The 25,646-nt window shown below is 40.3% G+C and overlaps 1 protein-coding gene across 1 annotated transcript in view; it reads left to right on the top strand.

The window, feature by feature from the left end:
- The window catches only part of Rubicon (run domain Beclin-1-interacting and cysteine-rich domain-containing protein rubicon), a 38,189-nt gene that overhangs the window by 7,940 nt on the left and 4,603 nt on the right, over positions 1–25,646 (top strand). Inside the window, exons 6-12 of the mRNA XM_071673525.1 lie at positions 6,019–7,767; positions 9,196–9,412; positions 9,643–9,759; positions 11,406–11,581; positions 14,849–14,994; positions 20,602–20,784; positions 24,010–24,192. Of these exons, the coding sequence (XP_071529626.1) occupies positions 6,019–7,767; positions 9,196–9,412; positions 9,643–9,759; positions 11,406–11,581; positions 14,849–14,994; positions 20,602–20,784; positions 24,010–24,192 (2,771 nt within the window). The remainder of the gene's footprint in view (positions 1–6,018; positions 7,768–9,195; positions 9,413–9,642; positions 9,760–11,405; positions 11,582–14,848; positions 14,995–20,601; positions 20,785–24,009; positions 24,193–25,646) is intronic.

Raw genomic sequence — 25,646 nt, forward strand, 5'->3', positions numbered from 1 at the left:
TTCAATCCATTCACAGCACATCGACCCTGGTATACCAAATCATTCCAATTCACTCTATTCCTTGCACACCTTTCACCCTCCTGCATGTTCAGGCCCTGATCGCTCAAAATCTTTTTCACTCCATCCTTCCACCTCCAATTTGGTCTCCCACTTCTCCTTGTTCCCTCCATCTCTGACACATATATCCTCTTTGTCAATCTTTCCTCACTCATTCTCCATGTGACCAAACCATTTCAACACACCCTCTTCTGCTCTCTCAACCACACTCTTTTTATTACCACACATCTCTCTCACCCTTTCATTACTTACTCGATCAAACCACCTCACACCACATTATGTCCTCAAACATTTCATTTCCAACACATCCACCCTCCTCTGAACAACCCTATGTATAGCCCATGCTTTGCAACCATTTAACATTGTTGGAACCACCATTCCTTCAAACATACCCATTTTTGCTTTCTGAGATAATGTTCTCACCTTCCACACATTCTTCAATGCTCCCAGAACCTTCGCCCCCTCCCCCACCCTGTGACTCACTTCCACTTCCATGGTTCCATCCACTGCCTAATCCACTCCCAGATATCTAAAACACTTCACTTCCTTCAGTTTTTCCCTGTTCAAACTTACCTCCCAATTGACTTGTCCCTCAACCCTACTGTACCTAATAACCTTGCTCTTATTCACATTTACTCTCAGCTTTCTTCCTTCACACACTTTACCAAACTCAGTCACCAGCTTCTGCAGTTTCTCACCCGAATCAGCTACCAGCACTGTATCATCAGCAAACAACATCTTACTTCCCTATCATCCACAACAGACTGCATACTTGCCCTTCTCTCCAAAACTCTTGCATTCACCTCCCTAACAACCCCATCCATAAACAAAATTAATCAACCATGGAGACATCATGCACCCTTGCCGCAAACCGACATTCTCAGGGGACCAATCACTTTCCTCTTTTCCTACTCGTACACATACCTTACATCCTCAATAATAACTTTTCACCGCTTCTAGCAACTTGCCTCCCACACCATATACTCTTAATACCTTCTACAGAGCATCTCTGTCAACTCTATCATATGCCTTCTCCAGATCCATAAATGCTACATACAAATCCTTTTGTTTTTCTAAGTATTTCTCACATACATTCTTCGAAGCAAACACCTGATCCACTCATCCTCTACCACTTCTGAAACCACACTGCTCCTCCCCAATCTGATGCTCTGTACATGCCTTCACCCTCTCAATCAATACCATTCCATACAATTTCCCAGGAATACTCAACAAACTTATACCTATGTAATCTGAGCACTCACCTTTATCCCCTTTGCCTTTGTACAATGGCACTATGCATGCATTCTGCCAATCCTCAGGCACTTCACCATAAACCATACATACATTGAATATCCCCACCAACCAGTCAACAACACAGTCATCTCTTTTTTTAATGAATTTCACTGCAGTACCATCCAAACCTGACAGCTTTCATCTCCCACAAAGCTTTCACTACCTCTTCTCAGTTTACCAAGCCGTTTTCCCTGACCCTCTCACTTCACACACGACCTTGACCACAACACCCTATATCTGCCACTCTATCATCTAACACATTCAACAAACCTTCAAAATACTCACTTCATCTCCTTCTCACATCACCACTTCTTGTTATTACCTTCCCATTAGCCCCCTTCACTGATGTTACCATTTGTTCTCTTGTCTTATGCACATTATTTACCTCCTTCCAAAACATCTTTTTATTCTCCTCAAAATCTAATGATACTCACTCATCCCAACTCCCATTTGCCCTCTTTTTCACCTCTTGCACCTTTCTCTTTTATTTATCATACTTAATTGCTGTCTCCCGTGTCAGCGAGGTAGCGCAAGGAAACAGACAAGGAATGGCCAGACCCACCCACATACACATGCATATACATAAATGCACCTATACATATATATACATTTCAACATATACATTTTTTTTTTTTTTTTTTTTTTTATACTTTGTCGCTGTCTCCCGCGTTTGCGAGGTAGCGCAAGGAAACAGACGAAAGAAATGGCCCCCCCCCCATACACATGTACATACACACGTCCACACACGCAAATATACATACCTACACAGCTTTCCATGGTTTACCCCAGACGCTTCACATGCCTTGATTCACTCCACTGACAGCACGTCAACCCCTGTATACCACATCGCTCCAATTCACTCTATTCCTTGCCCTCCTTTCACCCTCCTGCATGTTCAGGCCCCGATCACACAAAATCTTTTTCACTCCATCTTTCCACCTCCAATTTGGTCTCCCTCTTCTCCTCGTTCCCTCCACCTCCGACACATATATCCTCTTGGTCAATCTTTCCTCACTCATTCTCTCCATGTGCCCAAACCATTTCAAAACACCCTCTTCTGCTCTCTCAACCACGCTCTTTTTATTTCCACACATCTCTCTTACCCTTACGTTACTTACTCGATCAAACCACCTCACACCACACATTGTCCTCAAACATCTCATTTCCAGCACATCCATCCTCCTGCGCACAACTCTATCCATAGCCCACGCCTCGCAACCATACAACATTGTTGGAACCACTATTCCTTCAAACATACCCATTTTTGCTTTCCGAGATAATGTTCTCGACTTCCACACATTTTTCAAGGCTCCCAAAATTTTCGCCCCCTCCCCCACCCTATGATCCACTTCCGCTTCCATGGTTCCATCCGCTGACAGATCCACTCCCAGATATCTAAAACACTTCACTTCCTCCAGTTTTTCTCCATTCAAACTCACCTCCCAATTGACTTGACCCTCAACCCTACTGTACCTAATAACCTTGCTCTTATTCACATTTACTCTTAACTTTCTTCTTCCACACACTTTACCAAACTCAGTCACCAGCTTCTGCAGTTTCTCACATGAATCAGCCACCAGCGCTGTATCATCAGCGAACAACAACTGACTCACTTCCCAAGCTCTCTCAACCCCAACAGTCTTCATACTTGCCCCTCTTTCCAGGACTCTTGCATTTACCTCCCTAACAACCCCATCCATAAACAAATTAAACAACCATGGAGACATCACACACCCCTGCCGCAAACCTACATTCACTGAGAACCAATCACTTTCCTCTCTTCCTACACGTACACATGCCTTACATCCTCGATAAAAACTTTTCACTGCTTCTAACAACTTGCCTCCCACACCATATATTCTTAATACCTTCCACAGAGCATCTCTATCAACTCTATCATATGCCTTCTCCAGATCCATAAATGCTACATACAAATCCATTTGCTTTTCTAAGTATTTCTCACATACATTCTTCAAAGCAAACACCTGATCCACACATCCTCTACCACTTCTGAAACCGCACTGCTCTTCCCCAATCTGATGCTCTGTACATGCCTTCACCCTCTCAATCAATACCCTCCCATATAATTTACCAGGAATACTCAACAAACTTATACCTCTGTAATTTGAGCACTCACTCTTATCCCCTTTGCCTTTGTACAGTGGCACTATGCACGCATTCCGCCAATCCTCAGGCACCTCACCATGAGTCATACATACATTAAATAACCTTACCAACCAGTCAACAATACAGTCACCCCCTTTTTTAATAAATTCCACTGCAATACCATCCAAACCTGCTGCCTTGCCGGCTTTCATCTTCCGCAAAGCTTTTACTACCTCTTCTCTGTTATATTCATATATAGGCATGCACATATTCATACTTGCTGCCTTCATCCATTCCTGTCACCACCCTGTCACACATGAAATAGCATATTATCCCTGGGGATAGGGGAGAAAGAATACTTCCAATGTATTCCCTGCATGTCATAGAAGGTGACTAAAAGGGGAGGGAGCAGGGAGCTGGAAATCCTCCCCTCCAGTTTTTACTTTTCCAAAAGAGGGGAACAGAGAAGGGGGCCAAGTGAGGATTTTTATCTCTGAGGCCCAGTCCTCTGTTCTTAACACTACCTCGCTAACATGGGAAATGGCGAATATGTATGAAAAAAGAAATAAATATATATATCTATATGTATGTATTAGCAGTGGATGGAACCATGGAAGTGGAAGTGAGTCACAGGGTGGGGGAAGAAGCGAAGGTTCTGGGAGCATTGAAGAATGTGTGGAAGGCAAGAACATTATCTTGGTGAGGAAAAATGGGTATGTTTGAAGGAATAGTGGTTCCAACAATGTTATATGGTTGCAAGCCATGGGCTGTAGATAGGGTTGTGTGGAGGAGGGTGGATGTGCTGGAAATGAAATGTTTGAGGACAATATGTGGTGTGAGTTGCTTTGATTAAGTAATGAAAGAGTAAGAGAGATGTGTGGTAATAAAAAGAGTGTAGTTGAGAGAGCAGAAAAGGGTGTGTTGAAATGGTTTGGACACATGGGGAGATTGAGTGAGGAAAGATTGATGAAGAAGATATATGTGTCAGAGGTAGAGGGCAGAAGGAGAAGTGGGAGACCAAATTGGAGGTGGAAGGATGGAGTGAAAAAGATTTTGAGTGATCGGGGCCTGAACTTACAGTAGGGTGAAAGGCGTGCAAGGAATAGAGTGAATTGGAACGATGTGGTATACCAGGGCTGACGTGCTGTCACTGGATTGAACCAGGGCATGTGAAGTGTCTTGGGTAAACCATGGAAAGTTTTGTGGGGCCTGGATGTGGAAAGGGAGCTGTGGTTTCGGTGCATTATACATGACAGCTAGAGACTAAGTGTGAATGAATATGGCCTTTTGATGTCTGTTCCTGGTGCTGCCTCGTTGCAGGGGGGGTGCCGTTTCGTGTGTGGTGGGGTGTGATGGGAATGGATGAAGGCAGCAAGTATTGATATGTACATGTGTATATATGTATTTGTCTGTGTATGTATATGTATGTATATGCTGAAATGTATATGTATGTATACATGTGTGTGTGGGCGTTTATGTATATACATGTGGATGGGTCGAGCCAATCCTCGTCTTGTTTCCTTGCGCCCATACATGTACATATACATACATATATACATATCAACATATATACATATGCATATGTATACATATGCATACACAAACATATACATATATACACATGTGCATATTCATGTTTGCTTTCATCCATCCCAGCGCTACCCTGCCCCACAGGAAACAGCATCACTATCCCCTGCTTCAGCGAGGGGGTGGCACCAGGAGAACAGATAAAAGAATCCACACTAGTCCATGATAATATTTATGGTGGTGAAATCGCAATTTGGTTGGAGCTCAAATGATATAATTTAACATGTGTTTTTCAACACTTGTTGCACTACATATGCCTCATGAAGGGGAAACAGTTCATAAAGTTTTTAAATCCCAACACCAATGCACAAGCTTGTCTGTCCTGTTACTGCCATACCAAGGTATTCACTGGTCTGACCATTAAAGGGAAAATGGGTGGTTTCTTGTGGTTAAGAGGGGTTGTGTAGGGGAGGTTGGCCTTGGTAGTGAGATGTGTGTTCAACTACTTTTCTTAAATTATCATGTCTTGATAATTCTTTCGTAATGATTTGGTGGGTAATGGTTCTTAGTATTAGCAATTTAAGACAGGTTCAGTGATGTTACAGGTAGCATAATCACATGAGGGTTACAATGTGACTGGGTTGTTAAAGCCTAGAGGGTGATCATTTTCTTGCCAGTGCTTAGTGATGGCATTCCTCTGGTCACCTCTGCATACTGAATGACTAATTTGCTGTTTACCTGTCTGGCCAGTGTTCATGCCATTAAATGTAAGGTATATAAAGTTTTTTATTTTGTTTATGGATAGGTTAGTGAGGAAGATGAATGCAAGGGTTTTGGAGAGAAGAGCAGGTATGTTTTTCTTTCACTCCCCTTTTTATGTATACTTTCACCGTATGCCACTCATCCTCTTGTGATATATCTGCACACTTTTCCAAGCTTCTTCACTTTCAGTTCTTTCACATTTATGTCAGTCCTTTCTCCTTAGGTAAGCATTTATTGCCCTCAAATGTTTCTAATATTATTATTTACCAACAGCTTGTCGGGACATACCAGCCTCCACCTGGAACTACTGTCTCAGTAAAGACTAAGCCATCTAGCACTATGGGCTCAAAAACCAGGCCACAGCTGTGGGGTGTAGGCACATCCAGTTTATCAGGTGAAGATAGATATTTTAAAGTCACAGCATCTCTTCCCACCAGTCCTGTAACAGATAAAGAGTGGTCAACAATATGGCCTTACCCAGTTAGTCAAAGGGGAAATTTGAAAGAGGGGTTTTTAAGAGGGGCATTGGTTCCCTTTAGACCTACGAGTCCTGAAATTTCAGAATCTCTTAAGAGTAAAAAGAAACATGATATAGAGAAAATAAAAAGCCAGAGTGAATCACTGCTAAAGCAGGAAAAAGAGGGGGCATCTTTTAAAGTTGATAGTAAGGGATTGACTGAGATAAAACCTTCCAGTGCAGATGATGTAGAAGCTCAAGATGTTTCACTTATACCACGAGAGAGTCCAGATGGCAGCTCAGACAATTCTGACTGGACTGCAACAAGTCCTGTCAATCACCCTTCTATGTTTTTAACAAAACCTTCCCAGCTATCGTCAAACTCATCTTCAACTATATCTAAACTAGTACATGGCAAAAGTATTCATAAGATAGCTAATCTGACTGGAGCAAGACCCAAGGAATTATTGACCCCTGCAAAAGTGGCAGATCAGCATGCTGATGTTAAGCAGAATGTAGATTTGATTGATAATGGTAGTGAACTAGGAAGCAGTATTTCTCCTAGCCTTATACAGGTAGACTACGGAGGGGTATATACCACCAGCGATGGGGACAGTAGTTCAGCTAACAGCATTCATAGACCACAATGGAGTCAGGGCCTCAGGCCTTCACAATATCGACATAGGGCTAGTAGTGGTAGACTGGCTTCCGTACCTGCAGACAGTGACCAAGACAGTGAAGATACAGGAGATGGGACTCCCTCTCAGACATCTCGTCGGAGGAAACGACCCCCACCACATCAGCAGAATGCTGGATTATCTGTTAAGTTACTGGTAGATAGTCGTGGTGTTTTGGAATCTGAAGATAATCCTCAAAATAGCACATCCAAAAAACATGAAAGAAATATTTCAATCCAAGCTGATTATTGTGGCAATGTAAATGCTTCTGATCAGCTCTCTGGAAAATCATACTCATCTTTACATAATATTTCTTCTAGTATTGTGCCTAGAGTGTCGGATTTGTCACATAGCAATGAATCTCATGCAACTTCAGTTGCTTCTGTTACACACAAGAGTATCCCTCCACATGCCATATCAACACCAGTTTCTGCTAATCATCATACAGATGTTGTTGATGGTGTAGCATTTAGTGCACCAGAGAGAATTATAAAGCCAAAATTATTACCTAATGAAGCAACAAAAGCACAGAAAAAAACTCATGGTCGCTCCCGATCAGATGGCTCTCAAGAATTGATGGGTAAATTACGGTTATCACAGTCTAACATAGTGTCAGAATTAGAAGCCAAAATTAGCTCTACAAAACTAGAAACGGCGAAAGTAGACTCAGAGGCTGGTGTACCAATTCAAGTGCGCAAACGCTTCTTGGAAGATGGGGGCCATAGCATTACACCTGCAGCTGACAATGGATTCTTTCCACGTCCTCAGCCAGGACAGAGTCTCATAGGGTTTCTTTCATCAAAAGAGTTTCAAAAGCAGTATGCTGAACTGGACAGAGAAAATGCTCACTTCAATATCTCTGAAGCTGTAATTGCTGCACTGACTCAGGTAAAGTACTTACTTGTTCACCTTTTTACACTCCAACACCTAACATTGGTGTTGTTGGTAAGATTATGATAGATTTACCCCCTTGCTCATGAAACTGTCATTATTGTCTTGTTTGATTTATGAGAAAATACATGACATTACCTTAGCTTGAGTTTTGTGGCATCTGCTTTTTGTAAGTTAACTTGTGTACTCAAATTATTGATATTTCTTATAGTTATTATATGGAGGTCACATATCATAGAAATGTTATGATTTTAATGTACAGTAAAACCAGAGGCTTAGCCAGAATTCATGGGAGGGTTTTGGAGATATTCTGAGGCTTTATAAATGTGGGATTTTAGAAATTTTGAACTTTATGCACTAATTGTACTGAAATTGTTCTGATGTTCTGATGTGTTTTTGTATATTACACTGAAAACAAAAGAACACAAAGTGATTTATTCTAAAATACTATATTAACATTCACATATCAGTCTTTTGCTTATAGGTTGGTCACTGTACATCTTTCAGGTACAGTCTTCATCATTACCTAGATTTGCAATGACATCCTGTTCATTGTTTTTTACTGCCAGACCTTGAAACCTTCATTTCATGGTTGAGTAAAGGTATTCCTTCAGTCAGTTTCAGAAGTCATTTCTTGTACACTTGAAATTAGACTTGATACTTTACATGCAATTATGCCAAGTAGATTTGTAAACCACTTTTCCTGAGGAGCTGATAAAACTTGATACATGTATTAGTTTTATAAACCCATGGGTAGTTTCTTCCCATTTCTATTTCAGTCTCCAAGGTCTGAATATCAGTTTTAAATGCACAGGTGAACTTTAAAGTATTCTAAACTTAAAAAGAGTGTTTCTCAAATTGAAAAAAAGGTGATGGGGGGGAACAGTAAAGAATATCCACATCATGCTAGTCCCCACACATAAAGTTGTTGTCCCGAACCAACAACATCCCTTTTCCCAAAGAACACATACTCATGAAACACAACTCAGACATCATCCAAACACCAACCACTCCCCTCAAGAGGAAATCATGAAAAATCTTCACAAAATCCCTCCAGAATGAACTGCTGATGCATTTTCCTCTCCCATTAACACTTGCAATGCATATAGAATCATAAAGAACTCCCCTGCAACAGGTCATGACAAAATATCAAACTACTGCTAAATACACTTTGGCCCAATTGCATTATAAACATTCAGATAAATTCAACCATTCTGGGATATACAACAAACTCCCAAATGTCTGAAAGCTTCCCAGCATGGATACCCATCCTGAAACCCACAAAACCACCCAACTCCCCCATCCCCACTGACCTATGGTGTTATAAATCACATGAAATTGTCTTTCATCTGGAACATTTTTTTTCTTTTATTTGAGATGAAACATACCATTTTCTTTATTCATCCAAAAAAATTCTGTGTGCAGATGCAATTTGATACATGGCAGCAAAAAATTAGCTCGAGCCCAGGAACGGCAGATGAAAGTGATGAAGAAATTCGTAGTTTGCAAGCTCGCATCAGAGAAAAGAGGCAGCAAAAATTATCAGGATCTCTAACCTCAGCATCTAATTCTACCAACACTGTCATTGAATCAACTTCTGATCCCCAGAGTTGGGCTTGCAACTCATCACTTAAAATAGAAAGTAAGAGTAATTTTGTGATTTATTTTGTATCATTTTAACCTTAGCTTGGCCTAGCAACACATTTTTTTAACATTATATGTATAGGCTATTTGCATCAGTAGTACAGTATCAAATAACATTTTTATTTGATATTGCCATGTCCATAAATTGATGAAAATGTTAGCTAATTACATTTGATGGTGGTTAGCTAGACTATTGATATTTTTATTATTTTATTTTATACTTTCCAGGCACAACTGATTATAGTGTGTGTGAGTCACCACAAAGCTCTACCTATAATAGTGAATCTGATCTCATGTCAGAGTTGGAGGAGGAGGCAGAGAATGATGGATCTTCAAGTTGTGAAGGTGTGATGACTTTCTGTATTGTCACTACCATTTGCTTCACTTAACTGTAACTGAGATGATGTAAGGGCATGGCTGTTCATTGTGTGCAGAGGGAGTGACTTGACTGGACAGGGAATCATTAGAAATGTAAAGCAAGAAGAAATATAGAAACTCATAATAATTATTTTTTGTAAAGTGTGAAGTTTGAGAATATGGCAAACACAATGGGTTTCAGTGTGAAAGTATTCGAATAGATGAACTATAAAAGGTGGTGTGAGGTAGTTTGATCAAGTAAGTAATGAAGAATACGTGCAATGGTGTATGCCAGGGAGGCATGGAAGGACAAGGATAAGTGGAGACTCTTTTGCCATGGCCACCACTGGATGGGAGTTCTCATAGGGAATGGTCATCAGATTAGATAGATATAATAGTAATGAAGGGGTAAGAGAGATGCATGGTAATAAAAAAGTGTGGTTGAGAGAGCAGAAGAGGTTGCATTGAAATGACTTGGACATACAAAGAGAAAGAGTGAGGAAAGGTTGACAAAGAGGATATATATGTCTGAGGTAGAGGGCACAAGGAGATACATGACACCAAATTGGAGGTGGAAGGGTGGAGTGAAAAAGATTTTGAATGATCTGGCCTGAACATGCAGGAGGATGAAAAGCATGCAAGGAATAGAGTGAATTGGAATGATATGGTATACTGGGGTCAATGCTGTCAATGGACTGAACCAGGGCATGTGAAACGTCTGGGATAAACCACGGAAAGGTCTCTGATGTGGATGTGGATGTGCATAGGAAGTTGTGGTTTCGGTGCATTACACATGACAGCTAGAGACTGAGTGACCAAATATGGTCTAGTATGTCTCTTTTCCTGGTGCTACCTCGCTAATGCAGGAGGTGGCAATGCTGTTTCCTGTGGGGTGGGTTGGCGCCCGGAATGGATGAAATTTAAGCGAGTTTGATTATGTACATGTTTATATATGTATATGACTATGTATGTGTATGTATATGTATGTATATATATTGATATGAAAGGAATAACTCTTACATGGATCCTTATTTTTAAGGGAGGAGTTCCTTGCGATTGCCTTGTTTTTGTGTTGTGTAGTACTGTATTTTGTTTGCTTTTCACAGGGCAGATGACCAGTAGTCCTGGGGATGATTTTCAAATATGCTCTAAATTACAAGTTGGCTGAACCCCTAGTGCAACATGTCATGTTTTTCTTATTCTTTGAACTTTAGGGTGATATTCTGAAAATTTCAGAGCATTAACTAAAATATCAGGTGATCGCTGTATGAAGAAAATTAATATATTGATAATAAAAATTCAGAAAAAATGGGAAGCCATGAATACTGATGGTTTACACATTTTCAAAAGGCTATGTAATGGTATAGACAGCTCAGGAGATGGGACTCCACAAGTATAAAACTGTCTCACTGTATTGTACAAAAGGGTAATTACAGATGCAGCAATTACTTATGCAGACGTAGAGGATCATTTCTCATATTTTATAAATTCCACTTTTGAGTTGGCACATATAGATCTATCAGTTGACCACTTATTGAGTTGTATATTTATATTTTCCATTATCCCTATTTCATTCGTATGTAGTTTGAAATTTCCTAAATATGTTTTCAATTTTTTCCGTTTCTTTCCAACAGATACTCCCATACTTCTCTCCAGTAGAACATCTGAAAGTGAGCAGTCTTTTTTCAAGAGTGACTTTACATCAGCAGAGAATGTTGCCATTAACCTGCTGAAACACTTTAATGAACAGAGGCTTCCAAAAGCATCTGAGTTGGAGTGGCTTGTTTCTGAGCAGGATGTGCCACAAAAGGTTAACTTTCTCTTTGATATGTTACTCTAGTCAGGAAGTAAACTTCTACACATTTTTCACACTGCTGCTGTATAAAATTCTGATCATTCATGTAGCAGTATAATGCAAGACATTTTGTGCAATAGAATAAGACAATAAGACCCATAAAATCCATGGTCATCATGTATCTTACATTAGTCTACATTTGCTCTTGAGTACACCTTTCTTTCATTTCATTGCTCTGACTTATTGTTTCTATCTTTGTCAACTCCCAATTACTTCACTCATGGTAGCTGTTCATGTATGCTCTCACCATTGCCCAGACAACCAGTGCACTATCATTAATCTCATTAGCTTCTTTCTTTTCCCAATTTTTTTTCTTCTGTAAATTTCTTCACTCCTGACTTCATTTGGTTTTCTTATTCCTCACCTCCCTTCTCGTAATGTCCATCTTGCATATTACGCACCATTGTATTAAATATATTTATATATCTATATATATATATTATTTATTGTTATTTGTAGAGGTTTTCAGAAAGGAAGAGAGAATGTTGGGGTGAAGAGAGTGGTGAGAGTAAGTGAGCTTGGAAAGGAGACTTTGTGAGGAAGTACCAGGAGAGATTGAGTGCAGAATGGAAAAAGGTGAGAGCAAATGATGTAAGGGGAGTGGGGTTGGAATGGGATGGATTTAGGGAAGCAGTGATGGCTTGCACAAGAGATGCTTGTGGCATGAGAAAAGTGGGAGGTGGGCAGATTAGAAAAGGTAGTGAGTGGTGGGATGAAGTAAGATTGTTAGTGAAAGAGAAGAGAGAGGCGTTTGGACGATTTTTGCAGGGAAGTAGTGCAAATGACTTGGAGATGTATAAAAGAAAGAGGCAGGAGGTCAAGAGAAAGATGCAAGAGGTAAAAAAGAGGGCAAATGAGAGTTGGGGTGAGAGAGAATCATTAAATTTTAGGGAGAGTAAAAAGATGTTTTGGAAGGAGGTAAATAAAGTGCATAAGACAAGAGAACAGGGGGGAACATCAGTGAAGGGGGATAATGGGGAGGTAATAACAAATAGTGGTGAAGTGAGAAGAAGATGGAGTGAGTATTTTGAAGGCTTGTTGAATGTGTTTGATGATAGAGTGGCAGATATTGGGGGTTTTGGTCGAGGTGGTGTGCGAAGTGAGAGGGTCAGGGAGAATGGTTTGGTAAATAGAGAAGAGGTAGTGACAGCCTTGTGGAAGATGAAAGCTGGCAAGGCGGTGGGTTTGGATGGTATTGCAGTGGAATTTATTAAAAAAGGGGGTGACTGTGTTGTTGACTGGTTGGTAAGGATATTCAGTGTATATATGGTTCATGGTGAAGTGCCTGAGAATTGGCAGAATGCATGCATAGTGCCATTGTACAAAGGCAAAGGGGATAAATGTGAGTATTCAAATTACAGAGGTACAAGTTTGTTGAGTATTCCTGGGAAAGCATATGGGAGGGCATTGATTGAGAGGGTAAAGGCATGTACAGAGCATCAGACTGGGGAAGAGCACTGTGGTTTCAGAAGTGGTAGAGGATGTGTGGATCAGATGTTTGCTTCGAAGAATGTATGTGAGAAATGCTTAGAAAAACAGATGGATTTGTGTGTAGCATTTATGGATCTGGAGAAGGCATATGATAAGAGTGCATAGAGATTCTTTGTGGGAGGTATTAAGAGCATATGGTGTGGGAGGTAATTTGCTAGAAGTTGTGAAAAGTTTTTATCAAGGATGTAAGGCATGTGTACGAGTAGGAAGAGAGGAAAGTGGTTCTCAGTGAATGTTGGTTTGTGGCAGGGGTGTGTGATGTCTCCATGGCTGTTTAATTTGTTTATGAATGGGGTTGTTAGGGAGGTGAATGCAAGAGTTTTGGAGAGAGGTGCAAGTATGCAGTCTGTTGTGGATGAGAGGGCTTGGGGAATGAGTCAGTTGTTGTTCCCTGATGATACAGCGCTGGTGGCTGATTCGGGTGAGAAACTGCAGAAGTTGGTGACTGAGTTTGGTAAAGTGTGTGAAAGAAGAAAGTTGAGAGTAAATGTGAATCAGAGCAAGGTTGTTAGGTTCAGTAGGGTTGCAGCGCAAGTTAATTGGGAGGTAAGTTTGAATGGAGAAAAACTGGAGGAAGTGAAGTTTTAGATATCTGGGAGTGGATTTGGCAGCGGATGGAACCATGGAAGCGGAAGTAGTCACGGTGGGGGAGGGGGTGAAGGCTCAGGGAGTGTTGAAGAATGTGTGGAAGGCGAGAACGTTATCTAGGAGAGCAAAAATGTCTATGTTTGAAGGAATGGTGGTTTCAACAATGTTATATAGTTGCGAGGCGTGGGCTATAGATAGGGTTGTGCGGAGGAGGGTGGATATGTTGGAAATGAAACGTTTGAGGACAATATGTGTTGTGTGGTGGTTTGATTGAGTAAGTAATGAAAGGGTAAGAGAGATGTGTGGTAATAAAAAGTGTGGTGGAGAGAGCAGAAAAGGGTGTATTGAAATGGTTTGGTGACATGGAGAGAATGAGTGAGAAAAGTTTGACAAAGAGGATATATGTGTCATAAGTGGAGGGAACAAGAAGTGGGAGACCAAATTGGAGGTGGAAGGATGGAGTGAAAAAGATTTTAAGTGATTAGGACCTGAACATACAGGAGGGTGAAAGTTGTGCAAGGAATAGAGTGAATTGGAATGATGTGGTATACCGGGGTTGACATTATGTCACTGAATTCAACCGGGGCATGTGAAGTGTCTGGGGTAAACCATGGAAAGTTAGATAAATAATGAGTGGATGGGCCATTTCTTCATCTGTTTCCTGGTGCTACCTCGCTGACCTGGAAAAAGGCAATCGTGTATAATAAAAAAAGATGGTATGTATATTATTCACTGAGAATACTGTTCCTGTGTATGAGTTAAGAGTAGATTGCGATACAAGATTATATGAAAAAAAACTCTCCTAACCTCTTAATGGTAGCTGTCAGGTAACACGTGTTAGTCACACCCTCTTCCCTTCACTCAGTAGTGGACTACACTTTAACATGATGGTATGTGATACTATAGCAATCTGTTTATATTCTCTTACTTTTAAATGTCAATTTATTATTTTGAATTCTTTTTTTTAATGCACATATAAAGATGGATGGTGATTCCAGTACTTCTGTGTAAGGGTTATTATTTGATTGGCCTTTGTTCATTACTCCTTGCTGCTTGGGGTGTATGCTCCTTTAGAGTTTCCAAAAATAGATAATTATCAGGTAATGTCTAATATATTAGATCATTTTTTTCTTTTTATGATAGCTGTTACCACTACCAACAAGTGTAGCAGTTAGTCCTGATGATGCTGGATTAGCAAAGGAAACCCAGTCACCAACTCAACTTCGTGGAACTGCTGAATGGGCCCCACCTCGACCTCAGCTTATTCTCACTCTCCACAGTAACACAAAGTAAGGAGTAGCCATAGCTTTCATCAATAGTTTCTTGTAAAGTAGTATCACACTTATTGATAGCAGGGAAGCTAGCTGTTAGAGTCAGGAGAGTCTTTTCTATTAGTCTTTATTGTAACACGTAAAATGAGAAGACTGAGAGAAAAAATTAATGTTGTGAGCATTCTCTGAACCAAGTACTGTAGAATGTGATAATGATAAATAAGGAATTTACTGAAAAATAGTATGCTGTATACATGTTTTGTCCGCTTGTTTTTTATCATCCCATTCCTCTTTGCATGGAGCATGGTAATGTTGGTGAAAGATGAGTGTTTTTTAAAACCTGGTTAATTGTGCTCTCATTGGACTGCACCAGGGCATTTGAAGCAGACACAGGAAACTACAGAAAGGTCTTTAGGGACTGATTGTGGATAAGGTACTGAGGATTTGTTGCATTACACATGACACAACTAGAGAATGGTTGTGAGGGAATGAGACCTTGTCTTCTGTTCCTAGCCTACCTTGCTGATGCAAGGTGAACAAGTATGAGGGAAAATGAAATATGAATGTGCAATTTAATTTTCTTTTTTTTTTATTATACTTTGTCGCTGTCTCCCGCGTTTGCGAGGTAGCGCAAGGAAACAGACGAAAGAAATGGCCCAACCCCCCCATACACATGTATATACATACGCCCACACACGCAAATATACATACCTACACAGCTTTCCATGGTTTACCCCAGACGCTTCACATGCCTTGATTCAATCCACTGACAGCACGTCAACCCCGGTATACCACATCGCTCCAATTCACTCTATTCCTTGCCCTCCTTTCACCCTCCTGCATGTTCAGGCCCCGATCACACAAAATCTTTTTCACTCCATCTTTCCACCTCCAATTTGGTCTCCCTCTTCTCCTTGTTCCCTCCACCTCCGACACATATATCCTCTTGGTCAATCTTTCCTCACTCATCCTCTCCATATGCCCAAACCACTTCAAAACACCCTCTTCTGCTCTCTCAACCACGCTCATTTTATTTCCACACATCTCTCTTACCCTTACGTTGCTCACTCGATCAAACCACCTCACACCACACATTGTCCTCAAACATCTCATTTCCAGCACATCCATCCTCCTGCGCACAACTCTATCCATAGCCCACGCCTCGCAACCATACAACATTGTTGGAACCACTATTCCTTCAAACATACCCATTTTTGCTTTCCGAGATAATGTTCTCGACTTCCACACATTCTTCAAGGCCCGCAGGATTTTCGCCCCCTCCCCCACCCTATGATCCACCTCCGCTTCCATGGTTCCATCCGCTGCCAGATCCACTCCCAGATATCTAAAACACTTCACTTCCTCCAGTTTTTCTCCATTCAAACTCACCTCCCAATTGACTTGACCCTCAACCCTACTGTACCTAATAACCTTGCTCTTATTCACATTTACTCTTAACTTTCTTCTTCCACACACTTTTCCAAACTCAGTCACCAGCTTCTGCAGTTTCTCACATGAATCAGCCACCAGTGCTGTATCATCAGCGAACAACAACTGACTCACTTCCCAAGCTCTCTCATCCCCAACAGACTTCATACTTGCCCCTCTTTCCAAAACTCTTGCATTTACCTCCCTAACAACCCCATCCATAAACAAATTAAACAACCATGGAGACATCACACACCCCTGCCGCAAACCTACATTCACTGAGAACCAATCACTTTCCTCTCTTCCTACACGTACACATGCCTTACATCCTCGATAAAAACTTTTCACTGCTTCTAACAACTTTCCTCCCACACCATATATTCTTAATACCTTCCACAGAGCATCTCTATCAACTCTATCATATGCCTTCTCCAGATCCATAAATGCTACATACAAATCCATTTGCTTTTCTAAGTATTTCTCACATACATTCTTCAAAGCAAACACCTGATCCACACATCCTCTACCACTTCTGAAACCACACTGCTCTTCCCCAATCTGATGCTCTGTACATGCCTTCACCCTCTCAATCAATACCCTCCCATATAATTTACCAGGAATACTCAACAAACTTCTTTCTTTCTTTCTTTCAAACTATTCGCCATTTCCCGCATTAGCGAGGTAACGTTAAGAACAGAGGACTGGGCCTTTGAGGGAATACCCTCACCTGGCCCAATTCTCTGTTCCTTCTTTTGGAAAATTAAAAAAAAAAACGAGAGGGGAGGATTTCCAGCCCCCCGCTCCCTCCCCTTTTAGTCGCCTTCTACGACACGCAGGGAATACGTGGAATCGACCCCAGGAGGCCCGGGTTCGATTCCCGGCATGGGAACCACATCTAAATGCTCTTAGGGTAACAAATTCAACTTAAGTATCATTTCAGACTTCTTTTTCGCTGCCTTCACCCAACCCCAACAAAATGTTTTGGAAAATGCACCACTAACTTAAGTATCATTTCAAACTTTTTTTATCATCTTAGCCCAACTTTCAACAAAATGTTTCTGAAAATGTGCAAATCCTCACCACAAATAGCAGTCAGGTGATGTACCACCTCACCTTCCAGCTTAAAGGTCCCTTCTTTTTGACTATCCCAGCGATTTATCATCATACCAAAAATATTTGCCTTGGATCAGTTTCAAAATTCCTTTCCAACAAACTTATACCTCTGTAATTTGAGCACTCACTCTTATCCCCTTTGCCTTTGTACAATGGCACTATGCACGCATTCCGCCAATCCTCAGGCACCTCACCATGAGTCATACATACATTAAATAACCTTACCAACCAGTCAACAATACAGTCACCCCCTTTTTTAATAAATTCCACTGCAATACCATCCAAACCTGCTGCCTTGCCGGCTTTCATCTTCCGCAAAGCTTTCACTACCTCTTCTCTGTTTACCAAATCATTTTCCCTAACCCTCTCACTTTGCACACCACCTCGACCAAAACACCCTATATCTGCCACTCTATCATCAAACACATTCAACAAACCTTCAAAATACTCACTCCATCTCCTTCTCACATCACCACTACTTGTTATCACCTCCCCATTTGCGCCCTTCACTGAAGTTCCCATTTGCTCCCTTGTCTTATGCACTTTATTTACCTCCTTCCAGAACATCTTTTTATTCTCCCTAAAATTTAATGATACTCTCTCACCCCAACTCTCATTTGCCCTTTTTTTCACCTCTTGCACCTTTCTCTTGACCTCCTGTCTCTTTCTTTTATACATCTCCCACTCAATTGCATTTTTTCTCTGCAAAAATCATCCAAATGCCTCTCTCTTCTCTTTCACTAATACTCTTACTTCTTCATCCCACCACTCACTACCCTTTCTAATCAACCCACCTCCCACTCTTCTCATGCCACAAGCATCTTTTGCGCAATCCATCACTGATTCCCTAAATACATCCCATTCCTCCCCCACTCCCCTTACTTCCATTGTTCTCACCTTTTTCCATTCTGTACTCAGTCTCTCCTGGTACTTCCTCACACAGGTCTCCTTCTCAAGCTCACTTACTCTCACCACCCTCTTCACCCCAACATTCACTCTTCTTTTCTGAAAACCCTTACAAATCTTCACCTTAGCCTCCACAAGATAATGATCAGACATCCCTCCAGTTGCACCTCTCAGCACATTAACACCCAAAAGTCTCTCTTTCGCACGCCTGTCAATTAACACGTAATCCAATAATGCTCTCTGGCCATCTCTCCTACTTACATAAGTATACTTATGTATATCTCGCTTTTTAAACCAGGTATTCCCAATCATCAGTCCTTTTTCAGCACATAAATCTACAAGCTCTTCACCATTTCCATTTACAACACTGAACACCCCATGTATACCAATTATTCCCTCAACTGCCACATTACTCACCTTTGCATTCAAATCACCCATCACTATAACCCGGTCTCGTGCATCAAAACCACTAACACACTCATTCAGCTGCTCCCAAAACACTTGCCTCTCTTGATCTTTCTTCTCATGCCCAGGTGCATATGCACCAATAATCACCCACCTCTCTCCATCAACTTTCAGTTTTACCCATATTAATCGAGAATTTACGTTCTTACACTCTATCACATACTCCCACAACTCCTGTTTCAGGAGTATTGCTACTCCTTCCCTTGCTCTTGTCCTCTCACTAACCCCTGACTTTACTCCCCAGACATTCCCAAACCACTCTTCCCCTTTACCCTTGAGTTCGTTTCACTCAGAGCCAAAACATCCAGGTTCCTTTCCTCAAACATACTACCTATCTCTCCTTTTTTCACATCTTGGTTACATCCACACACATTTAGGCACCCCACTCTGAGCCTTCGAGGAGGATGAGCACTCCCCGCGTGACTCCTTCTTCTGTTTCCCATTTTAGAAAGTTAATACAAGGAGGGGAGGATTTCTGGCCCCCCGCTCCCATCCCCTCTAGTCGCTTTCTACGACACGCGAGGAATATGTGGGAAGTATTCTTTCACCCCTATCCCCAGGGATAATATACATATATATATACATATACACATACACACACATACACATACATACGCACATATACACACACACACACACACATACATATATATACATATGAAAAATGTAAGAAACAATTTAGAAAACTGAAACTTCTAGCTTGAAATGAATGAAAAAAATGAATGTCACATAATGGTTCAACCTCTGGCTATGGAAAAAAGGAAATGTATAATTTAATTACAATTTTAATTACAATTTAATTTTATTGAAATATAATAGTTTCATGTGCACCATATGGTGATTGATAGATGAAAGTTAAGGATACTGTTTGGAGAGAACTGAAAGAACAGTTAAGGAAGTGGATCAGTGGGAGAAGCTTATTGTGATGGATGACAGGAATGGATGGGCTGAAGACAGAATAAAAAAGTGTGATGTAGGTTTGCTGTCATAATTCTGTTTACACCCTTAATGGTACTTATGCATTCAGGTTTGAGTTGTTAGCATTAAGTAGATATTCTGTTTAAGTGACCAGAGACAGTTTACATGCACTTAAGAGAAAGTTGGCCATATGGAAATTTCTTCATTGCGATAACTTTAGTGATAATATATCAGTGACTTTTTAGTCGGCCTGTGTAGTTAACCAATATTTGTCATGTCTCTATAGTGTTTCCAATAAGTGTATGCCAGCTTCCACTATCTCATAGATACCATAGTGTTTACAAGTATACTCACACCCTTCCAGTATACAACCTTTGGTAAAGGAGGATGATGGAAGCCATTGTCTTAAGTCTAGGATGTGCACTATTAGAATCTCTATTAGAATCTGACCCAGTATAGTAATATACATAGATGGAATAGTATGAAGACTGGACTAATAGATTCAAGAGAATTGTGCAAGTATAAAGAAAAATCAATGAGGTTCATTTTTCACTTAGATGGTACAGTTTTTCAAGAAGCAGGAAACATTTTGGTTATGAATGGAATTGAAAGTAGTAATTCTGTATTTATATGCTAGTAAAAGAAAAATAACCAGAAAGATTTTGAATGTGGTAAAGGTTATGATTAACTGCATACGTTTTGTAGAGGGTAACATGTATCATTCTTGTAATGTATTTTACATTCCTCTTCAGTTTAATGTGAAATATTAATTTCTTGACAAATTTTTCTTTATAGGCGCTCATTGTTAATGGGGACCCAAGGATGGAGGTGTGCTGGTTGTGGTATGCGAGTATCGGAGCGTCTCAGTAGACACTTCAGATTATGTAATTACCTTGGCCGATACTTTTGTACCACATGCCACAGCAACCAAATGGCTATGATTCCTGCAAAAGTACTTCATAAATGGGATTTCAGATTGTAAGAAAACTCCTCTTTGTAAATGCTGTATGCCTAAACTTTACATTACTTTTTTGTTACGTGTATCTCAAAAACTCATTTCTAATCTTAACACACTTCAAAATTAAGAATTTCCAGAGTCCAGGGATTTTGAATCATCATGAAGATGGAGGGTTGTGGAGACATCAGTTTGTCATATACACAGGAAAATTTCCCGCTAGCTTGTCACTGAGGAACTGATACACCATCATTACTAGATCTTATCTTCACGAAGAGTAGCATGGATATCGAGAATATCTCATATGATATTGATATCTTATATGATATACTAAGTGGAAATCCTCCCCTCCAGTTTTACTTATCCAAAAGAGAGAACAGAGAAGAGGGCCAAGTGAGGATTTTTTGTTTTCTTTAAGGCTCAGCCATCTGTTCTTGACGATACCTTGCTAATGCGAGAAGTGATGAATATGTATGAAAAAAAATATATATATATATATATATATACATATACAAACCTCCAACAGCCAGGATCGCACCTGGGACCCCTGCATGACAACCGTTAGCACGACCGCTAATGGTTAGCTATGATCATCCTAATAGGGAGATAACTTCGAAAGCTATGTAATCAAATACTCTTTGTCTCATGTTGTCGAGCAATGGGGTCTAGACTGGTTGTTTCCCACCAGGTTCATACAACCAGCAGATAGCATTTTACCGACCCTAACTGTACAACACGGAGGTATATGAATACGAACAAAGCGCATATGAACATGCACTTTCATTGAGCATACAAACCTCCAACAGCGAGGATCAAACCTGGGACCCCAGCATGGCAAGTGGGAGTGCTACTGCTAGGCTATGATCGCCCATAATAGGGAAATGACTGTTCCAGTACTATGTAATCGAATATCCTTTGTCTCTTGTTGGTGAGCAACAGGGTCTAGACTGGTCATTTCCCATCAGGCTCACACAACCAGCAGATAGCATTTTGCCGAACCTAACTGTACAACACTGAGGTATATGAATACAAACAAAGTGCATATGAACGTGCACTTTCACAGAACATGCAAGCAGCCAGGATTGAACCCAGGACCCCTGTATGTTTGTATATTCTATGAGTGTGCATTCATATATATATATATATATATATATGTTATTTATTTATTATACTTTGTCGCTGTCTCCCACATCAGCGAGGTAGCGCAAGGAAACAGATGAAAGAATGGCCCAACCCACCCACCCATGGTTTACCCCAGGTTACATGGAGAGAATGAGTGAGGAAAGAGTGACAAAGAGGATATATGTGTCAGAGATAGAAGGAACGAGAAGTGGGAGACCAAATTGGAGATGGAAGGATGGAGTGAAAAAGATTTTGAGTGATCGGGGCCTGAACATACAGGTGGGTGAAAGGTGTAAAAGGAATAGAGTGAATTGGAACGATGTGGTATACCTGGGTCGACGTGCTGCCCATGGATTGAACCAGGGCATGTGAAGTGTCTGGGGTAAACCATGGAAAGTCATGTGGGGCCTGGATGTGGAAAGGGAGCTGTGGTTTCGGTGCATTATACATGACAGCTAGAGAGTGAGTGTGAAAAAATGTGGCCTTTGTTATCTTTTCCTAGCACTACCTCGCGTGCATGCGAGGGGAGGGGGTTGTCATTTCATGTGTGGCGGGGTGGCGACGGGAATGAATAAAGGCAGCAAGTATGAATTATGTACATGTGTATATATGTATATGTCTGTGTATGTATGTGTGTGTATACATTGAAATGTATTGATATGTATATGTATGTGTGTGTGTGGACGTGTATGTATATACATGTGTATGTGGGTGGGTTGGGCCATTCTTTCGTCTGTTTCCTTGCGCTACCTTGCTAACGCAGGAGACAGCGACAGAGTATAATAAATGAATAAAATAGAGAGAGAGAGAGAGAGAGAGAGAGAGAGAGAGAGAGAGAGAGAGAGAGAGAGAATGGATGTGAGCGATGCAGCCTTTCTTAGTCTGTTCCTGGCACTACCTCGCTAATATGGGAAATGGCACTCAATTATGAAAAACAATATGACATTGGAAATGATCCAGGGGTAATAATGAATAGATAGACCTTTCCTTAATGAAATGATAAATTAACATGCACAAATATAACTCAGTTCATGAATGTAATATGATAACCTCTGTGTTGCCCTGGTGGAGTCCCAAGTGAGTGGGTGTCATCAACACATCTTGAAACCTTTGTGTTGCCTTGGTGGAGTCCCAAGTGAGCGGGTGTCATCAACACATCTGACAGCTCAAGATAAGAGGGGAGATCATTGAGATATGGTACAATCCACACAAAATGTGGTTTTTAGAGATGAGTCTGTAACACTATAAAGGCTAGCACTGTTTGAACCTTTAAATTAGATGGTAGGAAGTTATTGTGGAGTTAAGACACAGAGTGAAATACCAAATTCAGAAATCTGAAGGTGATAGAATGTGAAAAGATAGTGAAAGAATGATAAAGACTGTACTTGAGTGAAATGAATGGAAAAAGATGTACAGGAAGATTGAAGGTAAGTTGGATGGCAAGAGTGAGGGAGTGTGTCTCAAAAGGTCTGTAGAAGTGTGGTGGAGATACTCCATGAAGTATTATGCTGGGTAACAAGTAAAGTTTTGTTGGATTGGGATAAACTGATAGACAAGAGAAAGCTATAATTTTGCACCATATGTAAACATTGAGCTGTTTTATATATGTTCAAGTATTTTTAGAATTGTGCAGATAAATCAAAATTCACATATGTGAAGTTTTGTAAGTCTTTTTGAAAATTTAGTCATTTGAAAGATACTAGGAAGTGTTAGTTTAATGTATCAGTGCAAAATGCATTTTTGTATGTGTGCATGCTTGAAAAATAGGACACATTGCTTAAGGAATATAAATATATAATGATCTTGTCTCAAAATAAAAAAAAAGATTGTCATTGGACGATAATTGCACTCTAGAAAAGATAACATGAAAAGAATTTGATTGGCAGTCTCGTCTAAAACAATAAAAGGTTCTTTGGTGCTTTGAAAGTTATAGAAGATTTAAATCCACTGTGTGACAGAACATGAGCATATGTAAGTAAGTATTTGGCTTTCAGTTCTTATGGCTATTACTCTTTATCATAGATTGCTATCTTTTATATCTTCAGTGTATGCTTTGCCATAAATAGGACACAAAAATTAGGGTGCCGAATTGTGTTCATAAGTGCTGATGAGATACCCTCTTACAGGTACCATGTAGCTAACTTTTCATCAGAACTAATAAAGAGTATGAAAAGTGACCCTCTTCTTAATGTTGGAGCTCTCAATCCTAAGCTGTATAAGCAATGCCGACATCTTCACCAGACATACATCTATCGAGTGCAGCTGTACCACACATTGCCATACATCAATACTTGCAGCAGAGCACAGAAGTAAGTTGTATCACTTCCCTTCTTGTAAGGAGGAACGTATTTTCCATTTTCTCTTTCTTTTCCATTATTGGTAACTGCTTACCTTTAACATTGGGTCTATCAAATTGAAACCTTAGTCCGGTATGTCACTTTATTTAAGCTTTTATTAACATTTGCTGGGATAGGGAGTAATTAACTGTAACATCAGTCATAAAACATGGGAACTAACTTGATTACTTCACTGGAAGCTAGTTGAGTGAAACATTTGCCATAATTGTTGGAAGTTAGCATTTTTTGTATAACTCTGATTTAGTTTATTAATTGATTTGCGTCTGTAAAACAAGTAACATGCTTGGCAGTTTAGGGACCTTGCTGATATGTTCATAAATGGCTCTTGTTGTGCTCTTATGAATATCAAAGGTTTTTTCTTGTATGTCATACCATACCTTATACTTGTGCTTGATACTGAATGTAGGAATTTACAAGTTTTCTTCTCTTGTTAGGTTTACTTTTTGAGAAAGTTCATATTCATTTGTTTCATTAAGGACTAGCATTTTATTCTGTATCTGGAATGGCATTATTTACAAGTTCATTTTTGGTAATGTGGTTGGCAGTATATGCCCAGTGCAGTAGAAGTCTTGTCACATATCTTACTCTTTAGATTCACAACTTTATGTTGCTTCTGTGGGGAGACAGTTCAGATGAAAAATGCAGTCGAACTTTACCAAGGTCTACATTTATTTATTTTGCTTTGTCGCTGTCTCCCGCATTAGTGAGGTAGCGCAAGGAAACAGACGAAAGAAATGGCCCAACCCACCCACATACACATATATATATACATACCTATACATTTCACTGTACACATATATATACACACACAGACGTATACATATAGACACATGTACATAATTCATGCTGTCTGCCTTTATTTATTCCCATCGCCACCTCGCCACACATGGAATAACAACCCCCTCCCCCCTCATGTGTGCGAGGTAGCGCTAGGAAAAGACAACAAAGGCCCCATTCGTTCACACTCAGTCTCTAGCTGTCTTGTAATAATGCACCGAAACCACATACTTATACAGACCAAGGTCTATATAAGTATGTAATATGAAGTGAACCTTTCATCCTGCCAATTCATGCCATAATAATGAGGAATATATCTTGGAGACTTTTGAATGATGCCATAACTTCCAAACTTAAATTCCCAGCCTCTGGGCCACACAACATCAAAAGGTTTGTTCAGATGAACTCATTTTAACCATACAACTGATGGTGCCCTCTTTCCATAAAACCAACAGGGTTCTATTCCTTTCCTAGAGCAAACATAGGACATCTTGTTTCTTGTCACACCAGGTTGAAGATGCCTATGCACTATTTTGTACTGAACCTGATAGCTACTGTTAATGGACTCCTTATCCTGATAGCACATTGGCTGATGTGCCATCATTTAACAATGACCAGTAGTCATGTGA

Source organism: Panulirus ornatus, chromosome 19 (genome assembly GCF_036320965.1).
Source record: "Panulirus ornatus isolate Po-2019 chromosome 19, ASM3632096v1, whole genome shotgun sequence".
Lineage (NCBI taxonomy): Eukaryota > Metazoa > Arthropoda > Malacostraca > Decapoda > Palinuridae > Panulirus > Panulirus ornatus.